Genomic DNA, 22974 nt, shown 5'->3' with positions numbered 1-22974 from the left:
TTGAGCTGGCCTATCTGCAGACTTTGTAGTGTCCCATTTTATATTTTATAAATACCTCTCTCAGCTACATGTATCATTCTTTTATGAACTGTTATGACTAATTATACTCATAAACCTTAAGGTTTTCGCAAATGCAGTCGTTATGTTGAGATTACATATCTTTTATTGAAATAAGTAACCAAAAAATTTAAGCGCACTGTATTCAAATTAAAATATGAAATTACACTGATTATGCATATTAGTACCACCATCACTACTACTATTTCTACTACTACTAATAATATCAATAATAATAATAATAATACCCCGCAACCCAATAGGATAAGCGGTTTGGAGAATGGATGGATAATAATAATAATAATAATAATAATAATAATAATAATATAGGAAAAGATACACTGCATCGCCGCAGCGACTGACGCCATTTCCGGCAGGTCACGGGGTTGTAGAACAGCCGTCCTCCCTCTCTTCTTTCCGTATTGCGTGTTATTTATTATCGGTACCAGGTATAGCTTGTTTATTAACTGGTTTTACCTTGAAAAGGAAAATAAGAAAAGGGCACTGTCATCTTGTTTTCATGTGAATAGTGTCGGAGTGTGCGCGGATTCAGGAAAAGAGAAACGAAGGAAGAGCGTCTCCGTTGTGTCGCCCTGGCTTCCTTTGTCATCTCGACTTCCGCTTCAGTCTGCGATTAGCTAGCCAGGCTAGAGCTGCAAATATTTACACTCATGCTAACCTATCGGGATTCGTTCATTAAAAAACCATACGCTCCTCAGTCAGTATACATTTAATCTTACAACAAGGGGATACGTCGGCGTAGCTTTTTCATAAGATAACTGGAGAAATAACGCACAAATTTGGAGATTGAGCATTAGTAAAGCGGTCGGGCTCGTTAGCTGTTTTGGTGGGGTACGTGCTCGGCAGACCCTCATCTGGATCCTGTCAGTTTCTTTTTTAAATTGCGTTTTTGTCGTGTTTATTTATGGTCAGCTAACGGCGCAATCAGATTCATGTGTGACGTGCGATCCGGTCAATAAACTAGATTTAAACTGACCTTCATTGGGTTGCTAACTATTTAAACGAGCTGACCTGCGATTTGTTGCTCTTTTGTTAGTCACGGTGCTTATATCTGTATGTATTTCCTGCGGGGGTCTTCGTAATTCACCCTGCTGATTATATATCACTCGGTTTCTGCGTGATCGTACCTTTATGTAACTTATTGTTTAAAGGGAAGAAGCGAAACTGAACAAACTTCGAAAAAAATGTTTCGGTATTTGAGTGACGTGGACGAAAACCCATTCATGATGTAAGTATTGTAGGAAGTTTTCCACGTTTTTAATGATTTTCATTTTATATTTGGCCCACATAGTGATTCTGCCATAGTGAATTTGTAACTCTAACCAGTATGTTTTTATGGACCATGCTTGCCTCTGTTATCCAGTACAGTAGGCCAGTACTTGAATTTACAGAAACTAGTATGTGATTAGTGCACTATATGAAATATCCTGTATTGGTGTATGGCGAGGAGGGAGAGTTTAAGGGAAAAACCAGGTATTTTGATATGGCTTTTTGTGTGAGTGGCCATATCGTGAAGTATCCAAATACATTGCTCTGTTTAATCCAGTTGAAGGTCGTGATCAAATATTTTGTATACTCTGATGATTAATATAGTGTTTAGGTATTAATTCTCAGCTCTCTTAATTATGTCTGAGTGGAGTGGTGTCCTTGCACTCTTTTATTTGCAGGGATCCGTTTGCGGCCCACAGACGGCAGATGCGGAGTTTGTTTGGGTCGTTCGGCTTCGAGCCGTTTCCCCTCGCCCCCCAGATTCAACCACCTCGTGCCCCTCACCTCCAGGTAGCCATCCACACCGCACTTTCTTTTCCGTTCACCAGTTACTTCGCAGTGTGGTATGTGTCTAACTTTTCTTAACGTTTCATAGGCTGGTGCACTGGCCCCCTTTGGGATGCTGGGAATGGTGAGCACTCTTTTATGGCTTTGCTTGTTGCATGTTGCTTTCTGATCCGAGGATGCTGATGGCCCCTTTCTCCTAGGGAGGCGGATTCACAGACATGTTTGGGATGATGGATGGAATGATGGGGAACATGGTACGTGTTACTGGAGTCTCTCCTCCGGCTGTGTTCTGTGCAGCTATGCGCCCTGTGGGCTTCTCTCACCCCTTGGTTTCTTTGCCCAGGAGCGGTTGTCAGGGACTCCCAGCTGCCAGACCTTCTCTTCCTCCACAGTCATATCCTACTCCTCTACAGACTCTGGAGTGCCTAAAGTCTACCAGCAGACCAGTGAGCTCAGGACCGCACCCGGAGGGGTAAGAGAAGGCCGAAAAATGATCGTCTTCACTGGATGGCGACGGGTAGCATCATGGTTAAGAATGTGGACCCTTAGCCCTGATAGGAATGGGCTTTTCCGTAACGTGGTTGGTCGTAATTGTTTATGTGAAATATCTACCGGTATACTTAACTTTTCAGTTCGGACACTAATAATGATTAGCCTTGGATGTTTTGCATTTATGAATTGCATCAAACAGGTGCAAAGAACTGGTCAGTATCTACAGGTCTGGAACATTTTGAAAGAATCCTGTAGAATCAATTACCTTGTTGTGAATGGGATGGAGAGTGTTCTCTTGTGGAAGAGTAGAAATAGACAGGGATAGACTGAGTGGGTCATGTCCACGTCCACAGATAAGGGAGACACGTCAAACCATGCGGGACAGCGAGAGTGGGTTGGAGCGCATGGCCATTGGACACCACATCGGAGAACGAGGTCACGTGATGGAGCGCTCGCGCAACCGCAATACCGGCGATCACGAGGAGCGGCAGGACTTCATCAACCTGGAGGAGTGTGAGAGCCGCTCTGCCTTCCAACCCCCCCACTCTGGGACTTCGGCTGGTGCTTTCACAGCAGCGTAGACTTAGCTGCTCCCTGCTCAGCTTGACTGTATAATAATGGATGGACAAGGGTTAGTGGAGGCTGTGAACAGACGGGGAATAGCGGATCTGATCTGGGTGGCCTGTCCCTCCAGGTGAGGCCGCGGCCTTTGACGAGGAGTGGAGACGGGAGACATTGAGGTATCCGCACCCCAGCGTTCGTGGCTTGGACTACGGCAGGGACAGGAGGGCGGGGGCCAGGCAGCATCTGGCCATTACTGGCCCCTCCAGCTCTTCCTCACCAGGCTCTCACCACGACTCTCCACGACACCCCTCATCCAGCAGCCGCCCGCGCTGTGACTGGTGAACGTGGGACAGGCGAAGTAAGAAAACAACAGGAGTGACTCCGTCATCACGAACTGCTGTAGCCTCACGCTGTCCCGTGCGTTTATAACCATTTGTTTTATTTTTCCTTTGCAGGTGAAAAGCGTTAAATGGGATCAGGTGATGCTGTGAATGCATAACCAGGGACGCGTTAAGGAACTTCCTGATGTTTAAGATGTTTGATATAACTGGGCTGTTTATACATATAAACTATGCGTATCCTCCACCTAGCACACACGCTTACGGTTAACAGAACAACGCGACATTTGACATGCATCCAAACACGTATGCCACTCACACGTTTTGTATATAGACACTGGCACTATACATTAATGCTATGCGGTACACTGTACAGTGCATATATGTTTGTGTAAGGTAGTAGTGTGTGTGGGTTGAATTGTACACCATTGATGAAACTACATAATAAAATTCATTGATAATCATTCTGTGTGTGTTTTTGTGAACGTGAAACCCATCCTATGAGCCAGTGTTTCCCAACCTGGTTCTCGGGGACCCCCAGGCAGTCTACGTTCTTGCTTCATCCCAGCTCCCGGAACAAAAACGTTGACTGTCTGGGGGTCCTGAGGGCTGCTATGGGAAACACTGCAATAAGCAAATACAGGGGGCCATCTTGGGGAACTTGCTTTGGCTACATCTGCAATTTATATGAGAAATGCCCACAGTGCTGTGGCTCAGTGGCTCCATCTTCTGGCCAGGGAGAGAATGCCAGCAGATGGTCACATGACCTCCAGCTAGAACACAGCAGAAAAGCAGCCAATGAGAGCCAGTCTCTCCCCTATGCCTCTGTCATCCCTTGATGCGCTGGTTGTTTTCTTTCTCCGTCACCTTCTCGCTTTCGCCCAGCCGTTTGCTTCCTTGTCTTGGCATTGGGGGCAGTGTGTAACTAGTTCTTCATCGGGATAATCCTTTTAAACCCAGATGATGCTGTCAGATTATGTCTCTTCCCTCCTCCTGCACTTACCTTCCTAAATCCCTCTGAAGTATATTCCCTGTGCTGTCCTCCCTGTATGACACCAGTACCTCTGTTTTTACCTCTGTGTACAAAGATATACAATAATCGAATTTAATTTCCGTAAATTCGACCAGACGATAATTTGATCGGTGATATAACTCTCGGCTCCGAGATGTAAGAAAATTATATAACAATAATTTTTTTAGCTTTGTTCTCATTCTGTTTTAAACGTTTTAGAGCTGACCTGAAATTCAAAACCAGACTTTATAAAAATATTAGAAGGTTATTTGAATCATGCTGAATCATGACTAACGTTGCTTCATTACGTCAAGCCCCTGTCTTTTAACATGAAGTGATCAGTGCTGCATTTCCCTCTGTACCTCCCCAAACTGCCCTGTCATTTTTCTCTGAAACACACCAATCCTCTCCTTCCCTTAGTCGTGCTGCATCTCTGTTTCTCTCTCATCTCTCTGTCTCCTTGACCTACTCTCCCTCCCTTCCTTCTCTGCATCTTCCAATGACTCACATGTCCCCCTCCCCCTCCCCTGTCACACATTTTACCCCCCCGTCCTCCCCTGCGCAGTTCTATCCCTCATTCTCTCACACTCGCTTTTCCTACAAGACCAAGCAACGGCGGCAGGTAATGGAAATTAAAAACCACGAATCTGTTCTGTCTTCCTCTCCGCATTTGTCATTCTGTCCTCCGTCGTCTTTGATAGTCTGTCAGTCTTTTTTTCCTGTTTCGGCTCCGATCTGCTGTCGTTTTAGAATCAAACGTCAGGTGCGGTAACCTGCGTGTGCGTACGGGTGTGCGCATTTTCGGGGTGCGCGCTTCTCGGATCAGTGTCCCTGCATGTCACCGTACATTTCTGCGTGCCTCCGTGCGCGGGGCTCCGTGTCCACCTTCGTGCATGTTTTGGTTCTGCGCTAATGCGTCAGTGTTCCGCCGGTGCGCGCTTCTGTGTGCCTAACGGCGCTTGTTTGTGTCAGCGTGTGTCCGAGCATCTGCTCTTTTCCCTCAAATCCGGACGGATTTTCGCCTGTCCCCCTGTTCTGTTGTGATGACAGCGGAGAGGTCACTTATACTCACTGAACAACCTTTGCTCCCTCAGCCTGTCATCTATTTTTTTCTTCTACAAGAGGTGGTGGTGGTAGTGGTGGGGTGGGGGGGGGGGGGTTCAATAATTGAATAATCTTTGTCCACTGTGTCCTATTTCCCTCCATCTTTTTCTCTTCCTCCATCTCAGGGTCTTTCAGTACTTATTGTGTTGGTTTCCTGCAGAGAGAGAGAGTGAGAGAGAGAGATTCGTGTTGGGTGGGAGGGATGGATGTCACAGTACATCCTGTACATTATATATAGAATATGAAGACTAGAGGGTCATGTTTTCGAACTCTATTTGAAATATATTGTTTTGTAATGTGTGATGTGAATTTTTATCTATGTATTATTCCAGGTTTGTGCTATGGTGTATATTTGTGCAAGATATTCAGTCTGTGCTGTGTTTTGGGTTTAATTGCAATGCTTTACTTTTACTTGGAATGATGTGATTCAGTGAACGGTCGCCTGTCAGGTGACTTGGTGTTTTAAGAGCAGTTCCTGAGTCCTGATATAAACAGACAGCCATTGTCACTGCCTGCATGCCCTCTGGCACACTGACCGGAGGGAGGGTTATCCACATCTGTCCGCGTGATTTTATTCATGGTCTGTTTTCGTTTGCAGGATGTCCATAGTGAACATCGTGGCCAGAGAAATCCTGGACTCGCGGGGAAACCCCACAGTGGAGGTGGACCTGTACACCGCGAAAGGTAAGCAGGACTCCTGGCACTCAGTAACCACCGACAGTCATCACTACGCGTGATTCACTGAGCTGTTTAGCGACGCTGGGAAGCACATAGTGCACGGTTTGCCCTGAGAGTCTGTGCCATGTGTCGCTGTTTTTACCCCTCCATCTCATTGTGCCCCCTCCTGGTGTGTACAGGCCTCTTCAGGGCCGCGGTGCCGAGCGGAGCATCCACTGGCATCTATGAGGCTCTGGAGCTGAGAGACGGGGACAAACACCGGTACAAGGGAAAAGGTGAGGGACCCTGTTCCTAATGAGAGAATGTGCTGAATCGGAACCTTCTGGAAGAGCCTCTGCATCACGCGCTCCCTTCCTGCTCCAGGCGTGCTGCAGGCCGTATCTCACATCAACGACACCATCAAACCCGCCCTCATCCAGTCGGTGAGTCGCCTTCCCCAGCCGAGGTGATGGTGTGTGGCCGTGGAGGGTGGGGGGCGAGTGAGATGACAGGGAGTGGTCACACAGGCTGTAACCCCCCCGCCCCCCCCATCGCTGCCCCTTTTTTCCAGGGGATCAGCGTCGTCGAGCAGGAGAAGCTGGACAACATGATGATTGAGATGGATGGCACTGAGAACAAGTGTAAGAGCCTCAGTCTTCAGCCCACAAAGGGCCCAAGTGTGACCTAAACAGGAAGCATTTCACTGCCTGTTCATTCAGTATTTACCAGCTTTCCACTGTCCATCCACATGAAGCATTCCTTCAGGTCTGGGTCACGTGTGATTATCAGCAATATAATGCATCTTAAAAATAACTCAGCATTACAAATGCTGAATTAACATCACTAGAACGTGTGACTGTTTTACTGAGGTTGTACTATAAAATGTAATAAAAATGGCTAATAGGCAAAAGCAGCATTCTAAATAAGATGGAGAGCTAAAGCTAACGTTTGTAGTTTATAAGCTATGACTATAACCAGATATTTATAGTGGAGTAGAGCTGAGCGGAGCAGTGTAGACAAATTTTTTGAGTCACTCTCTGTTAGGTCCATTGATTCCAACATAGATGTGTGTATATATCTATGCTTGTATCACGCTTATTGAATTGTTCCTCTGACGCTCATTCTCCAGCAAAGTTTGGGGCCAATGCGATCCTGGGCGTCTCCCTGGCAGTGTGCAAGGCGGGCGCAGCGGAGAAAGGCGTGCCCCTGTACCGCCATATTGCCGACCTGGCCGGGAACACTGAACTGGTGCTGCCCGTGCCTGTGAGGCTCCAATCTGCACCGTTTAAGTCCGGATGGATCTGCAAGGCATTTTCTGGTACCCGGTCTCCACTTTAATCTGATGTTCTGGTCTCTCTCCTTCCCGTTGAGGCCTTTAATGTGATCAATGGAGGCTCCCATGCGGGCAACAAGCTGGCCATGCAGGAGTTCATGGTGCTTCCTGTGGGGGCTGAGTCCTTTCGGGAGGCCTTGCGCATCGGGGCGGAGCTGTACCAGACCCTGAGGGGGGTGATACAGAAGAAGTATGGCCAGGACGCCACCAATGTGGGCGACGAAGGCGGCTTCGCCCCAAACATCTTGGAGAACAGCGAGGGTAAGCTATGAGCCGCTGGCACACCTGACAGGCAGCTGGCCGCCTAACTGCTCAGCTGGCTGCTACCCCACACCATGGATCTTCTTGTTTCTCATATATGTATGACGTGCCGGCACCAGTGATCCAGGTGAAGAGCCCCTCTTCCTTTTCCCCTCCCGTTGCAGCGCTGGAGCTCCTGAAGACGGCTATAGACCAGGCAGGCTTCGCCGACAAAGTGGTGGTGGGGATGGACGTGGCCGCCTCCGAGTTCTACCGTGACGGCAAATACGACCTGGATTTCAAATCTCCTCCCAACCCGGACAGACACATTACTGCTGAGGAGCTGTCCGATATATACCAGAGCTTTGTCAATGATTATCCTGGTGGGCCTCCATCATCCCTTCCACCTGTTCACAGTCTATTATTTATGTTGTGTGTACTCCTCAATGCCATAATGGCTTGCATATATATTTCAGTAGATTTCAGTGTAGAGCAGCATTTCCCAACCTGGTCCTCGGAAACCCAGAGACAGTCCAGGTTTTTGCTCCCTGCTAGACAGTCCAGGATTTTGCTCCCTCCCAGCTCCCTGCTAGACAGTCCATGTTTTTGCTAATCCCAACTGAGAGTGAGCAAAAATGTAGTGTCTGCAGGTCCACATGGTCTAGAGTCTGGCACCCATCCAGGGTGCAGCCCAGCCCTACACTGCCTGGGGTAGGCAAAAGGCCCCCATGTCACCCTGTCCGAGATAAATGGCTGGATAGATGTATTCTACATCTTTTGGTTGATGGGGATAACATCACCCTCATAAAACTGGTTGAAACAAGCTGGTAATCTGACTAACAGGAGCAAATGAAAGCCTTGTACAGAGGTGGAAAGTTCAGATTCAGGAAGTACAAATCCAGACCAAGATTTTGTTTCAGCCAACCAGTTGGGTACTCTGTGACTGTGGCTCTTTAAACTCGTCTGGTTGGTTGAAACAAAATTTTGGTCTGGATTTGAACTTTCTGAAGCTGAACTTTCCACCACTGGACTGTCATGTCATTGGGAGTCACTGAAGAGCCAAGAGGATAGATGAACAAAAAACAGGGCGGAGCAGAGTAGAGCCACATGGCACGAGCTGTGTGTGCCTGACTGCACCACCATCCTCCCCACAGTGGTGTCCATAGAGGACCCATTTGACCAGGATGACTGGCCGGCATGGTCGAAGTTCACGGCCTCGATGGGGATTCAGGTGGTGGGTGACGACCTGACGGTGACCAACCCACGGCGGATAGAGAAGGCCGTGGAGGAGAGATCCTGCAACTGCCTGCTGCTCAAAGTGAACCAGATTGGCTCTGTCACTGAGGCCATACAGGCGTAAGTGGCCCGCCTCTCGCACTCTCATTCGCTCATCGCGTGAGCCAATCCCGTGTTAACTGCGGTGATTGATTGGGACTCCACTTAGCAATAGCTCGGTTCAGCTGGGCATTTACGTCAGCAAGCCAGTTGACAAACGTGATGGCTGCTTTGATCTCTACTCCAATGTCATCGATATGACCCACACACCTATAAGTGTATTAATGCATGCATGACCACCACCTTCCCTCTATTTCAGGTGCAAGCTGGCCCAGGAGAATGGCTGGGGGGTGATGGTGAGCCATCGCTCAGGGGAGACTGAGGACACCTTCATCGCTGACCTGGTGGTTGGGCTCTGTACCGGGCAGGTGAGCATGACCATGAATAACAAACACGCAGATACACAGCCCACATGCCAAGCAGCCCTTTACACTCATTGGACTCTGCATCAGCTGAGCCAAGGCATTTCAGGCTGTATCCTCATGTGACATTATGATGTCACTTGGATTTCCTCTCTGTGTCACCCTTAATCAGATCAAGACCGGAGCTCCATGTAGATCAGAACGTCTAGCCAAGTATAACCAACTGATGAGGTTGGTATCTCTTTCACCTAGTGTCAATGTCATTACAGATTGGGCACTAAAGACCTCTTATACGCACATGCATGCCCTAATGTCTGTCTTCTTTTTGCTTATATATTCCTGTTCTATCGCGTCAAACGATCCGCCACACTCTCTCTCCTCAGAATCGAGGAGGAGCTCGGTGACCAGGCTCGTTTTGCCGGGCACAACTTCCGAAATCCCAGCGCTCTCTGAGACCGGCACTCAGACATGGGGGGGGGGGGGGGGGGGGGGGGGGGGGGGGGGGGAGGAGAGAGGCGCACACGTACACACAGACGCACATAACACGCACACGCAATACGCACAGGGGAGATTAATACACGTACACACAGACGGTCAGGAAATCGACTGAGAATGTGAGAAAGACATGGACCGGGATGCCCAGATGCTGAAAGACTGATAGTCTGACTCACGCAACTGCACATCAACAAACAGGCTGGATCACATACTGATACAAACAAAAACACAGACTCAGTGACAGGCTGAATTGCCGACAGTGACAGATTGACAGCTTTACCTACAAACATGGAAATCTCAGTGAGCAGCACGCTCTCTCTCCCTCTCATTCACACACTGGCTCTTTCAGCCCCTCCATACATCTTTGGCCTCCTTCTCTCTCTTCCACTTCTTTTCTCTCCATTGCCCTCTCTGCAAATCCCCATATTATCTCTCTTTTCTGATCCCTTCACCCTCTCCTGTCCCCATACTGCCTGTCACCCTTTGCCAATGTTCCTAATGTCGTTAGATATACTATTGAAATACAAAGCTTGCCACAGAATGACCCCACAAATAAAAAGATTGCAACTTCATCCACAGAGCCCTGCCTTTTCCTGTGGGGAACAGAGGTTGTCTTTTCTAAGTCTGAAATGCATATCTGTAGTGGTGCCACTTATCAGCTTCTATTATTGATGTGAAGGGATTTTTTTAATCGTCTTCAGTTACCTGCACTTATACTTATGCTTGTACATAAGTTTCATTATCGTTATTATAAATATATTTATGTGTAAGGTAATGTTTAGAGTATACGTTTAGAGTATTAATCCTATGCTGAACAGTATGACAACAGGTCAAGAGAATTCAGTGCTATATAGTATAAATACCATTTAGCAACAGTGAATCTGAAATTTCAGTGTCATAATAGGGAATATTTTCCCACAAGAATAACAATGATACAATGTCAAACTATAATTAAAAGTTTGATTGTTTGATCTCACATCAAAAACTCTTGATACTTGAGAAATTATGTAGCCTTCAGGAATAATTCGGTTGCATTCAGAGTTTATCCCGACAACAATCATAGCTATTTTTGTCACTGCTTTACTATTGGACAACCTTTGAAAGTTCTACTTGGAAGATATTTGAGAAGATATAATTATACCCAGCATTATGAGTAATATAATAAGCCTGAGCTAAAGCTTATGTATATACCTGACTGCAGTTTCGAGGTGTCCTGGAACACAGCAGCACGCAAGTTTCCAAAAGAATTATTGCATGAAAACTTATATTTATCTGGGTTAAAGACCAGTACAGCCTCACGTTGTGCTGAATGTAGGTGTCATTTTGCTAACGTTGTGAGTTACTCAGCTGTAGATGAGCTCACGGGTTAAAAAAAAGAACATTTTAGAGGGAACATTATATTTCCTAAGCCTGCACAAATTCATTTCTGCGAGAGGAAATTTAAGGCACGATAATTAAAATCTAAAAATAATTACATTATTAAAATCTTATAGAAATGTCTAAAATACTGTTTGATGCTTATAGGCAAAATGTTTTGTAGACTTAATCGAAGTTATAATACCTGTTTTTATCTGGCAGCTGTTAATGTTAAACATCACATCTTGGTTTAAATCTTACTTTTTTATTTGGATAAAATTAATTTGTTCAATTTGTGTCAATGACATAACACACACACCGCCATAACGTCGCCGCCATTAAATCTGAGGGGGATGTGTTCCCCTCACATTTCATAATTATTCGTTTGGACCCCCCCCATATTTAACATAAAATATTAGTTTTATGCCAGTGTGTCCCCCCCCCCTACATTCAAAATGCTTCGGACGCCCCTGCTTCATAAGGACACAAGGCAAGGGTACAACCCAAGACGGTGTGCTAGTTTATCGTAGAAGGGAAAAACACCCACAAACTACGGTCAGTCTAAATGCGTGTTTTTGAACTGCGGGAGTAAACAGCAGCAACCAGAAGAAAAAGTACAATATTGGATAAAACGTACGAGCTTCACAGAGACCCGCGACACAATTCAAATCCAGTGCATTGGAGGTATGACGCAACATCGGTACCCACTAAGTCACAGTGCCATCTACTCTTTTAACGACATAACACATAATTCCGTTCACAAGCTCTTACTAGTAATACTATTAGTGTAATCTACTTTAATTTGCTCAGGTGACATTGACAATGGTTAAATTATCACTAAGCCCAGTTTTGGCGTAGACTCCTTACTACCAGCATGTGGCGCAGGGTATTGAACTCCTCGCAAATATTACAGTTCTTAATACCGCCGGCAGAGGGCACGCTGGACGCTTTCTCCTGACGCACGCGCTCCCCATTTTTCCTCTTCTGGTTACTATGGATACAGCACAAAAGGAGACGGGACAGGAGGCTGTTTGGAAGGGAAAAAGGGCTGGAGTGAGAGAGGGAGAGGGCTGGGTCAAAATACAGCCTGCATAGACACACACGTATCCATAGTGTGCAGAAACAGAGAGGTGTGTCGCATTGCCTAATGCATGCAAAGGCTGCCATGCAGCCCAGCGCAGCAGGTTGAGGAAACGCACTGGTTATGGATAAGAAAAGAAAAGATCAAATAAAAGTAACAATTTAGCGATCTCTGGGTGCGTATGAGAAGTAGCTACCGTGCATCTAAAAGTTACACTTCTGTTGGTGGATTATAACGCATGTAACACATAACAAAGTTCTTTATGGCTGGATTGCAAGGCCACGGTGTAAGGGCACTCCATGTGCCCAAAGCTAGGTACAGTAAAATGGAGGGAAGAAGGAGGTACTGTAAAAGGGGCTGGTACCGTGACACAGAGACACGTTTTATACGGTGCTAACCGGCACCGATAAAAATAAAGACAAAGTCTCAGTCTCACCGCCCCCCCCCTCCCCGTTTTGGTTAGTCTTTCAGCTTCCCCATAAGATATCTTCGTCCTTTCCCCCTTTCCCTGCCACTTTTCCTTGAAAACCCAGGCAAATCGCTCATTGCCTTGTCGGTTTTCTCTCTTTCTGTCTGTGCAAGGAGTGCACCCCTACCACCCCCATTTGATTGTGCCTGTACCGACCGCAAAAAGTGCAAGTCGTCTTGACAGAGAGGGAGAGGGGGAGAAAGAAGAAAAAGAGGGGAGGAGGGTGGGGGGAGAGAAGGGGGTGGGGGAGGCAACCGTACGCATCAATTTGTACAGTCTTCGGCGGCACCCCGCTTTCCCCCTGCGCCGAGTTAAGAAAAAGGGAAAATGTGCATTACTTGCGGCATCCGTACGATGTGATAGCGAGCGCTGCGTGTTTCTCTGCGTGTATATATGTCGACGCGCGGTGCAAAGCGAGAGACAGAAAGAAAGAGGAAAGGAGAGGGGGAGAAAAGGGACACGCATCGGTGGATATCACAGGTAAGAAAGAGGGAAATCGGATGCATATGGGGTTTTTTTGTTGCCCGTGTGTGGCCACGTTTGTGTCTTTGCCTCCTTTGGTGTGCAGATTGAATATATGCGATGCACGTCCAAAACGGGGCCCCCGATGAATAGGTGGTGTAACCGTATGTACAACACAGACACGCATTCCAGACATCAAGACGTTTCCGTGAATTTCGCCACCCTATTCCGCTATTGCAATTTCCTCTTTAAGGTGGAAAGCGGTCAGAGAGGTATAGTAAACGCACCCGATCCCTCCCTCTGAAACACAAGTGCCTTGTTGCACGGCGGTACTACGCTCGGTACAGTAAAGTCAAATGCAGGCAGGCATACTGTATAGCACAGGCTGATCTATTATGCATGTGTGTTAATAATAAGCTAAAGAAGAAAACGAGGCGCTGCGTTGCTTTTGGGGCTGCGATCAGCTGCAGTCTTATTTGGTCGGAAAAGGCACGGTGCGATGCATTATATTTGTTTTTTTGCTGTTTAATGTACTGGGAGAGCTAGCTAACGTGTGCGGACGCATGCATTGTGTGTGTGAGTGTTTGTTTGTGTGCATGTGTGTCTTATGCGCTGCATTTCTGTGTATATGTTGATCCCGTGTAACGGCAGACTGCCGTTGGCTGCTGGTATGTGCAGACCTTGCCCCGCGTTGCATGAAACACTGTATTGTCTTAAGCTGTGTGCAAGCCAAGACCTGGAGGCTATTGCTGCACTGTGTCATTGTGAAATGTCCTGTGTGCGTGGCTATGGATCTGCAAGAATATGTATAAAGAGGACTTATTAGTACGGCAGCCGAGTGGATCATTTGAAGTGAAAAGATGTATTTCGCCTCCGATCATCAGTTGCACAGCACCTGTATAGAATGTATATCTATGTTTTATGTTCCTGGCTGTGTACAGATATTATTTATGGACAATGTAAGTCTTGCTATCTTTGGTTACATTTCCTGCCTATTAATCTTCACACTGTACAGCAGGACCACAAAAGTATACACAGCTTCAGATAAGAATAAAGAGTATCTCTGATTAGTTGTGATGAACTTTCATGCAACACTGGAGGCATGTGAATCTCTGGACACGGGGTTTGTCGTCTGTGTAATGGACGCACACGTTCAGCATGCCCTCTGCTGCGTCTGGGGGCACGGGGCGTGTTCCCCAGCTGCCTTGGCATGGGGGGGGGGGTGGTTTGCCGTCCTGTTCGAACATGGTGTGCTGCTCACAGGCTGGAATCACACCTGTCTTCAGGTGAAGGCCCTGCGCTGAGCACACTGAGCCTGTGCCTGCCTCTCTGTCTCCCTGCACTGCAGTGAAGCGTTCCTCGCTAATATGTGGCTTGCGTCTGTAACTTATTAGAATTGGTATTTGAGAATCGCCTCGAAATTCTGAGCTGGATATTAATACTGCAGAAAGGACACATCTTTCCCGTAAGCGCTGAATACGGCGAGTAGCCGTAAGGGGCCGGGTCCTGACTGCTGCTCTGTCCCTGTGTCCCCCTCTTTCAGGTGTTTTTCACGAGTGGGCGACCTCGTGCAAGGTGTGCACGGAACCCCGAGGCCCCAAATATAGTTCTGATCACTAGAGAGGGGAAATGGACCCGGCAGAGCATCGACAATGAAAACGCGAACTCAGAAAGAATCGGTGAGATCTGCCACCGCCTGGGCCCGGCTGTGCGGCCCTCCCTTTAGCTGCTGTTCGGGAGCCCGGGGATAAGGAGGACACAGTCTGGGCACCAGGGGGAGCGTGCGTGCGGATTGAGTGAATTGTGAGGGAGTCTGCGAGGCCGGTAGGCCTCCGCTCTCAGGTGGGCCGCCGCGCTTGCACCTATCGCTAATCCCTTTCTTTATCGCCCTGTTCCTGCCCTCACTACCTCTCTCTCCAGATGCCCATGCGCAGTGGGCGCAGGCGGGGGGGCAGTGAGGAGAGGAGGGGTAGGCGCCCTCACCCCAGCCCCTCGCTCGTTGAGCGCAGTGACAGACAGCCAGTAAGTGTCCCTCCCTGTCGCCGTGTGCATGCTCAGGTGTGCGCATGAGCTCCGAGACGGCGCGTCTCTCAGCCGTCATGCGCTGCTGTCAGACATCTGCGCTCTGAGCACGTGTGTCTGTGCTGGGGAAATTCCGGAGCCTTCTAGTAAGTCTCCGGTTTAGTATCATATCTGTCGGAAAACTCAAGCCACATGTCTAGCATGTAATGTGTATGTGGCAAACACACATAGAATGGCCTGTGAGCAACTTGGCGTGTGATTTTGCTGTTCACGTCGGCAGAGAGCCGCTGGAGAGGATTTGCCGGTTGGACGTGTCAGTCGCCGGTCCCATGGACATGATTCGTCAGAGAGTGAGGGGGAGGGACTTGTGCCTCCACCCAAGAGACAGAAAGTGCAGGTCAGTCCTGAATTACTATGCTCTTCTGACGAGTGCAGTAGTCATTATGAAGTTTAGGTACCAGTTAAAAGGCATCATTTGTCTCTTTTTTTTGTCAGGATTCCTCCGCTTCAAACCCACCATCCTCTACTCACTCAATTGACACGTCTACAGCCGTCCCACCCCCACCCTCTGGTACCAGCCAATCACAGGAGAGTGATAATGAAGACGGCCAATCTCAAGGCAGCAGAAGCTCGGTTGGTGGGAGCTTGGCTAATAGCAGTAGCAGTTTGAGCAGTGGGCGGGACATTGACCAGGACAACCGTTCCTCTTCGCCGAGCCTCTCCGCGTCCCCCTTGGCCAGCTTGGATTCTGAATCCGATTCCCCTGACTCGCCCAAACAAGGAGAGAGGGACAGGGGGAGGGAGGGGACTCCCCCGAAATCTGGAGGGGAGGACCGGAGAGGCGTGCTGAGGGGAGAGGAATGTGCTGGGGATAGGAGAGAAGTGGAAGGTGGAGCGGAGGAAGGCGGCGTGCTGAAGGCCCCCACCCTGGCCCCCTCCCTCAGGGGAGCGGCCGATTCGGCAGGTGAGGGCGGGGCTAACCGGAAAGCATACTTCCCCCTGGACTCCAAGCTCCTGAGCAAGATGGAGTACAGCGTCCCCAGCAGTGTGGATGGCGCCCCAAACTCCCATCGCGCCAGTGCCAAAGCCAGCAGCCAATGTGTGTTGAAGGGCGAGGCGGCCGGGCCGGAGTACCCCCACAGCAACCCCGGCGCCTCCCTGCCAGCCTCGCTGCCCCCACCCCCCGCTTTGAAGCCCCTGGAACTGGGCCAAAATTTGCAAATGGACCCCAAGGCGGACAAACCGGAGAAGAGTGACAAATTAACTGACAGGAGTGCCCCCCCCTCCCTGCTGCCCCAAGCCGCCACCATAGCCCAGCCACCGCCCCCACCCCACCCCCATCACTACAGCCCCACTGGATGGGGAGGAGCTGCTTCCAGTTGCCCAGGGAGCTGGGGCTTCTCCCGTTACCCGGGTAACCACCACTCTCTCCAGCAACAGCCTCCGGTGCAGCAACAATTGCCCTCAGTGTATAACCCCCCCTCCTCCAGACATTCTTCCCATCCCCCCTATCTGCCCCACCCCCACCCACACCGAGAGTACCTCCCCAGGTATGGAGGAGGTGGGGAGCGGGAGCGGGGCGGCGAGAGAGAGCGGGGGCTCCGGGAGTTCGGGGGGAGGGAGATCAATCGGGAATTCTCTGTCAGCATTGGCAGCTCTGGGACTGGAATGGCTAACAGCGGTAACATGAGCGGCGGCGGTCCCAATGGCAGCCAGGCAAGGGATTTTGGGAATTTGCCAGTGGGTCAGAGCCGAGATTATTCCAGAATGGGCTCTCAGGGCTCCAGCAGGGAGAGCTCCGGGTCAGGGGGCCGTGAATTCGGGTCGAGCTTTGCAACCAGGGACCGGGAAGCCGGAAGAGAATATCTGCCGACCCCGAGCCAGTCACAGGCATGTGAGTTCAGCTCTGGGGGGGCAGGGCGTCTACGTGACAAGGAGGGCCGGTGGGGCGATTTTTCGGGGCAGCTGCGGGAGGTGGGAGGGAATAACCCAGGGGGAGGTAACGCTGCGCCGTCAGGTGCCACAGTGTCGGCAGGTGGGGTTCCCATGACCCCGCACCTGGGCCGTGATGCCCAAACTTCGCCACAAGGGAGCGCCCCCACCCAGCCGCCCTCTCTGGCGCCCCTGGCAGAGCCCCTGGCCTCCGCAAACAGGGAGTACCCACCGCCCGTGGACTTCGGCACCCTGCAGCAGCAGCCACTGCCTTCCTCCCAAACCTCCTCGTCTGGCTCTGACTCTCACACGCCCCACTTCCTCAGAGAGTACCCTCCAGCTGGGGCTAAAGATTATCCCCCAGCATTGCCCCCATCCACCGCTGCCCTGCCAACCCCCTCCAGAGAGTATCACAGCCCCCCCAGCACAGCTGTTGCCCTGGGTCGTGATTATTCTCACCCCCACTACCCGGGCCAGACGGGCCCGGCGCAGCCCAGAGAGAGGGACAGAGAAAGGGAACCCCCCCCCTCAACCCTGTACCCCAGCCGCTCTGGCCCGCAGCCCCCCACCCTGTCTCCTTCATCCTCCTCTCACCCTCGCCCCCCTTCTGCGCCGTACCCTCCACCCCCACCTCCCCCTCTCCCACCATCCTCCCACACACAGTCACTCCCACCATCCAGTCTTGGAGCCAATCACGCCCGCCCAGGGCCATACCAGTCCTCCAACCAGACTCTGACTCCTCCCGTTCCCCTTTCACCACTCCCCAGTCCCTCATCCAATCAGATGACGGGATTCCCCTCCTTCACGTCGGGCTCCTCCTCCGCAGCCAGCGTCCCGCTCCCCGCATCTGCCGCGGCGACCGCCTGTTCACCGGGGTGCCGCCCCCCCCCCTACCTGAGCCACACCCAGTTCAGTGGTTCCACCTACCAGCCCAATGGTGGCAGCACTAACAGCAGCGGAGCCGTTAGCAGCAACAGCAGTAAAAATAGTAGCAGTGGCTCTCACGCCCACTCTCTGTCGCCTCAGAGTGCATCCAAGGTCCTCCCGCCAGTAGGGGACGCTACTGGCCTGTCGCTGCCCACTGCTGGTGCTCCCCCACCCAGCGAGGGGCTCACTGATTCGTCCTCAGCTGCCCCGCCTCCACCCGTCATTAAGGAGGAGCCGGTGGAGGAGAGAGAGGAAGCCGAGAGCCCAGCCCCTGTCCTGAGGAGCCCATCTCCAGAGCCCAAGCCGGTGGACGTCCCGATCCATGCCAGCCAATCAGCACGGTAAACCTGGCTGCCTTGCCACGCCCACATGGGTGCTGTTCGGGGGCCACATCTCATGCATGCTGCTGCCATCCCACCCGCAGGTTTCACAGAGTGCTGGACAGGGGCAGTGGCAATTCGTGCGCCCGCAGTGACGTGCTCTTCGTGCCCCTGGATGGCTCCAAGCTGTGGAAGAAGAGAAACGAGGCCATAGAGCGCGCCAGGAGGGAGGGGGAGCAGCGCGCCCGGGACCTCAGGGAGAAGGAGAGGGAGCGGGAGAGGGAGCGGGAGCGAGAAAGGGACCTCGAAAGGCACCTGCAGGTGGGTGCAGGTCAGAGGAGGGGGGCAGACCGGCTCCGCGCCGCACCACTGAGTGTTTGCCTTGTGCTCTCTTTCACAGAAGGACGGCGGCAGTGGAGGAGCCAGTGCGGGGCGCTCTGGGTCCTCGCTCTTCTTCCCACCATCCTCCTCCATCCTTCTGGATCCTTCCTCGTCCTCATCCTCTTCCTCCTCGCACCCAGGACCACAGCCTCACCACCACGGCCCACCCCACCACCCTCCGCACTCTCACCCACTGCACCCCCCCCATGCGCTGCATCCCGCGCTGCCCCATGCACTGCCGCACTCCCTGCTGCTGCCTTCCATGGGCGGGGCCTCTGCCGTGGTGGCCAATCCCCAGGGGCCCCTGGGGGTGGGGGTGGGGCTAGGGGGGCCCTACCTGGGACCTGACACACCAGCTCTGAGGACTCTGAGCGAGTACGCGCGCCCACACACCATGTCACCCCTGGGGGCCGCCGGCCGGGCCCCGGCCCACCACCCCCATCTGCACCCACACGCCCACCCCCACGTGCACCCCTCCTTCTTCCTGCCCCAGTTCCAAAACCCAGCACTGGGCCACCCCCACCATCTCCCAGCTGACACAGCCGCCGCTATTTTGGGCTTTCTATATGGGGGCGGCCTGGAAGGGGGCCCCGGGGTTGGGACACATGGGGTCCCAGGGCCGGGCCCAGGAGGCATGGCCGGAGGCCTGGGAGGGATGGGCTTCCCCCACGCCATGGCGCATAGGGACCGTGTGAAAACAGGGTTTGAGTTTAAGAGCGAGGAGCGGGTATACCAGGCGGGGGTCATGCCAGACCCGGGGCTGACTCTGTCCCACTCCGACGCCCACTCCCTGCTCTTCAGCAGGGCAGGGGGGGCCGCCGCTGACATTTCTCTGTATGGCACCCCGCCACCGCCTGCCCCAGCCCCGCCCCCGCTCCAAAACACAGCCCTGGCTGCGTCAAATCGTGCCTCAAATCCCGCCTCCCAGGCCATTTCAGCCCTCCCGCCATCCTCGCTACTCCCGCCCTCTCTCCCCAACCACCCTACTCCCCCCGTGGCCCCTGCCCCGCCCGCCCCGGCCCCACCTCCTCCACCTCCATCCAATCCCATCCCATCGCTCCATCACCCTTCCGCACACTCCTCCTTTCCCCAGTCCCTCTCTTCACACCCCCAGCCAGCACCAGGCGCCCCCGCCCCGGCTGAGAACTACCCCCTGCAGGCCCGCTCGCCTGGCACTGCTGAGAGGGTGCCGGGAGCCGAGAGGGAGAGGGAGAGGGAGAGGGAGAGGGAGAGGAGCAGGACGGCACCCTCTTCGGGAGAGCGTGAACGGGAGAGGGAGAGAGAGCGGGAGCGAGGAGGAACAGGAGGGGGGGGGGAGTCCCTGGGGAGGCTGCAGATGCTGAACGTGACGCCGCACCACCACCAGCACTCCCACATCCATTCCCACCTGCACCTGCACCAACAAGACACAGGTACCTCTTACCACTGCCCTCACTTGCAGTGCCACCAAGGGGTGGATACTGGCATCGCTGTCGCAATCACAAAAGGAAAGGACAGTCCTCCATATTCCTACTAGAATTTCAGAACCATAGCAATAGCTCTTTAATTGTTTCTATATTAAATCCACAATAACGTCACGGGTATTAAAGCTTTAAAAGTTTTAAATCATTGACTTTTATTACTGTTTGTCTTCACAGCCAAACAGCTGGAAAGTTGAAAGTCAGTTGTTGCCTGTATTAAATTGTTGTGTTTCTGTTACATCTCTGTCCCTTAGCAGCGGGCGGGGTGCACCCCCTGATGGACCCCCTTGCCTCGGGGTCCCCGCTTGCCCGGCTACCCTACCCTGGGGCGGCACTGGGCCCCCCCATCCTGGCACACCCCCTCACTGACAGCGAGGTCCTCCGGCAGCAGCTCTTCGGTGAGACATGGCCCCGTCCCTAGCCGTCCTCACGTCACTGCCTGCCTTGCCCCCTGGGGCTGTACCCGTGTGATCACGGTCCGCTGTCCGACGGCCTTCACACATGACACGCGGCATCTCACTCAGATATGAAATCTGGGAGGGGAATCTCATACCTCGTGTCACATAGCCATTATGGGATGATTTTTATAAAGGGATCTTCATCCTTTGAATTTCGCAAGCAGCGCTAAGCTTACGGTCCCACTGTTGCCCTCGTGCCCCTGGCTCGCTGCCCCCCAGGTGCCCCGTTCCGTGATTTGCCCCAGCCTTCCTCCCTGACCGGCCCCGTGTCTGCGGCCCACCAGCTCCAGGCCATGCAGCAAGCCCAGAGCGCCGAAATCCAGATCCAGAGGCTGGCGCTGGAGCAGCAGTGGCTCCACCATCACCACCACTCTCTGACACAGGACGAGTACTACAGGTGACCCTAAAACCTATCCTGAACCTTAAACCCTAACCCTAAAACCTATCCTGAACCTTACACCCTAACCCTAAATCCACACCTAAATCCTGTACCTTAAATTCTAACCATAAACCAATATCTTAAATCCTAAACCTAAACCCTAACCCTGAACCTTAAAAACTAACATAAATCCTAACCCTAAACCCACATCTTAAATCCATCCAACCATCAACCCTAACCTAAACCCAACCTTACATCCTAACCCTAAACCCATATCTTAAATCCCAAGCATAACCCTAAGCCCTATATGTTAAACCCCAACCCTAATCCTTAATCCATAATTCTAAATGCTAACCCTGAACCTTAAACCTTAACCTAATCCCAACCTTAAATCCTAACCCTAAATCCTTGACCTTTACCTTAAACCCTAACCGTAAATCCTAAGCCTTGAACCCAATACCGTGAACCCCAACCCTAAACCGTAATCCCTAATTATAAACCCTAAACCTCAACCTGCAACCCAACCCTAAACCCTAACCCTATCCCCTAAACATAAATTCGAAACCCTACTCCTCACCCTACATCATCCAGGAGAGGGACAATTTACAGCATGTGACTGTTTCTGATGAGCCAAAGTGAGACTTGTTGTAATTGAATGCTGAATTTCAGTATGTGTGTTTGTGTATGTATGTGTATGTGTGTGTGTGCGTGTGTGTCCATCCTAATAATGTGCTTAAAAACACATCCCAGCTATAAAGAGAATTCAAAATTCCATTAGATAACTATCACTTAAATGTGAAATTAATAAGAGCCATATCTTTCATGGGCATTTTTCCTCACACCAGCCTCTGACACACACAAAGTCTAAACTATTGGCTGACATACTTCCCCATATCCACTCAATTCAGTCTTTCTCTTTTAGTCACCTGAAGAAAGAGAGTGACAAGACTTTGTGACGGGGGAGGGGCGGAGAGAGAGAGGGAGACGTCACCTGTCCCTGGGCGAATCGGCAGTGAGGAAGACGCGCACACGACCCAATGAAATCACTGAGGGCGGGACATGAGTCGAATCCGGAATGCACTGACTGGGGGAAGAAGGGCACATTAGCAGCACAGAGACCCGGCGACATGAGACATGGAGAAGAACAGCAGATCCGGGCCTGATGAGAAGAGCACAAGGACGGCACTGTCAGGGAGAGAGAAAAACGAGGAAGGGCAGCTACGTGGGACAGCGCAGGGCAGAGCCTGTGTAATATATGCTGTACATTAGGCCAAGGACTGACATATAGGACGTGTACTATACATCATGCCAGGAAAATTGTAAATAAAGTTTTGTTTTATTGTCACTGCATGTAGCTAGATGCTGAATTTTAACTGGTGCAGATCTTTTTAGCAAACCCCATTTAATAAGCATGCTTCAGACCTACAGTTTAGTGTCATATTATTTTGATTATTAATAGTGTTATTCTTAATGTTGTTTGTTAATAGTTATATAATTATATATACATATTATTTTTTATTATTTTTTTACATTTTCATGGTATGAGCAGTTTTATTTTTAATTTTTATTTTGAATCTCCCCGTGAACAAATGAATTCAAATTGAAGGTAAGGAAATCTAATGATAATAAATGAAATGGACTCTTTTCTATACATGTTAAAAAGGAGGTGTGAGCATCTTTGGGTGCGCTGTGTCGTCTCTGGGCTTGTCCCCAGCGAGGCGATCCCCGAAACGTCCATTTAGACACAATGTTTTTCTTTAATTAGGATAATACGGATGATTGGTTGAACGCTCATTCGGGTTTTCACGGGTTAATCTGTTCATAAAAGACAGTAAACACACTATGCCCATTGCATTATGTAATAACGGGCCACTGGTTAATTTAACTGTAAGTGAGTTGCTGTACAGATTAGGCTCTGTTCATGTTGTTTTAATTACATGT

General features: G+C 50.8%; 3 protein-coding genes across 4 annotated transcripts; all 3 read left to right on the top strand.

Annotated features, from left to right (window-relative positions):
* Positions 1-425: 425 nt before the first annotated feature.
* On the top strand, positions 426-3712 carry mlf2 (myeloid leukemia factor 2). Its single transcript, XM_049025314.1, has 8 exons — positions 426-1306; positions 1746-1857; positions 1943-1978; positions 2055-2108; positions 2198-2326; positions 2700-2859; positions 3041-3268; positions 3366-3712. The coding sequence occupies exons 1-7, from the start codon at positions 1263-1265 to the stop codon at positions 3250-3252; spliced, it is 747 nt and encodes a 248-aa protein (XP_048881271.1). The 5' UTR covers positions 426-1262; the 3' UTR covers positions 3253-3268; positions 3366-3712.
* A 1039-nt stretch (positions 3713-4751) lies between these two features.
* LOC125749479 (gamma-enolase) lies at positions 4752-10358 on the top strand. Its single transcript, XM_049026768.1, has 12 exons — positions 4752-4882; positions 5963-6048; positions 6222-6317; positions 6406-6464; positions 6593-6662; positions 7151-7284; positions 7393-7615; positions 7780-7977; positions 8749-8950; positions 9189-9297; positions 9464-9522; positions 9675-10358. The coding sequence occupies exons 2-12, from the start codon at positions 5964-5966 to the stop codon at positions 9742-9744; spliced, it is 1305 nt and encodes a 434-aa protein (XP_048882725.1). The 5' UTR covers positions 4752-4882; position 5963; the 3' UTR covers positions 9745-10358.
* Positions 10359-12943: 2585 nt separating this feature from the next.
* On the top strand, positions 12944-22679 carry atn1 (atrophin 1). 2 transcript variants are annotated; one of them, XM_049026856.1, is made up of 10 exons: positions 12944-13172; positions 14698-14833; positions 15075-15176; positions 15457-15573; positions 15672-18376; positions 18460-18676; positions 18756-20148; positions 20451-20594; positions 20874-21051; positions 21956-22679. In XM_049026856.1, exons 2-10 carry the CDS (start codon positions 14807-14809, stop codon positions 21987-21989), a joined length of 4917 nt encoding a protein of 1638 aa, XP_048882813.1. In that variant the 5' UTR covers positions 12944-13172; positions 14698-14806; the 3' UTR covers positions 21990-22679. The 2 variants fall into 2 exon arrangements, with proteins under 2 accessions (XP_048882813.1, XP_048882814.1); XM_049026857.1 differs by lacking the exon at positions 12944-13172 and adding an exon at positions 13330-13426.
* The last annotated feature ends 295 nt before the right edge of the window (positions 22680-22974 follow it).

Source organism: Brienomyrus brachyistius, chromosome 9 (assembly GCF_023856365.1).
Source record: "Brienomyrus brachyistius isolate T26 chromosome 9, BBRACH_0.4, whole genome shotgun sequence".
In the NCBI taxonomy this organism is placed as follows: Eukaryota; Metazoa; Chordata; class Actinopteri; order Osteoglossiformes; family Mormyridae; genus Brienomyrus; species Brienomyrus brachyistius.
This window is presented reverse-complemented; position numbering and strand designations above follow the sequence as displayed.

Excerpts from the sequence above, each read along its gene's own strand:
- mlf2 (XM_049025314.1), top strand. The coding sequence starts at position 1,263 with ATGTTTCGGTATTTGAGTGACGTGGACGAAAACCCATTCATGAT. Across the intron at positions 1,307-1,745 it reads GACGAAAACCCATTCATGAT|GGATCCGTTTGCGGCCCACA; the intron begins GTAAGTATTGTA and ends TTTTATTTGCAG. Across the intron at positions 2,327-2,699 it reads TCAGGACCGCACCCGGAGGG|ATAAGGGAGACACGTCAAAC; the intron begins GTAAGAGAAGGC and ends CCACGTCCACAG.
- LOC125749479 (XM_049026768.1), top strand. The coding sequence starts at position 5,964 with ATGTCCATAGTGAACATCGTGGCCAGAGAAATCCTGGACTCGCGGGGA. Across the intron at positions 6,318-6,405 it reads ACACCGGTACAAGGGAAAAG|GCGTGCTGCAGGCCGTATCT; the intron begins GTGAGGGACCCT and ends TTCCTGCTCCAG. Across the intron at positions 9,298-9,463 it reads TTGGGCTCTGTACCGGGCAG|ATCAAGACCGGAGCTCCATG; the intron begins GTGAGCATGACC and ends ACCCTTAATCAG.
- atn1 (XM_049026856.1), top strand. The coding sequence starts at position 14,807 with ATGAAAACGCGAACTCAGAAAGAATCG. Across the intron at positions 14,834-15,074 it reads CGCGAACTCAGAAAGAATCG|ATGCCCATGCGCAGTGGGCG; the intron begins GTGAGATCTGCC and ends CTCTCTCTCCAG. Across the intron at positions 20,149-20,450 it reads CCTGCACCAACAAGACACAG|CAGCGGGCGGGGTGCACCCC; the intron begins GTACCTCTTACC and ends TCTGTCCCTTAG.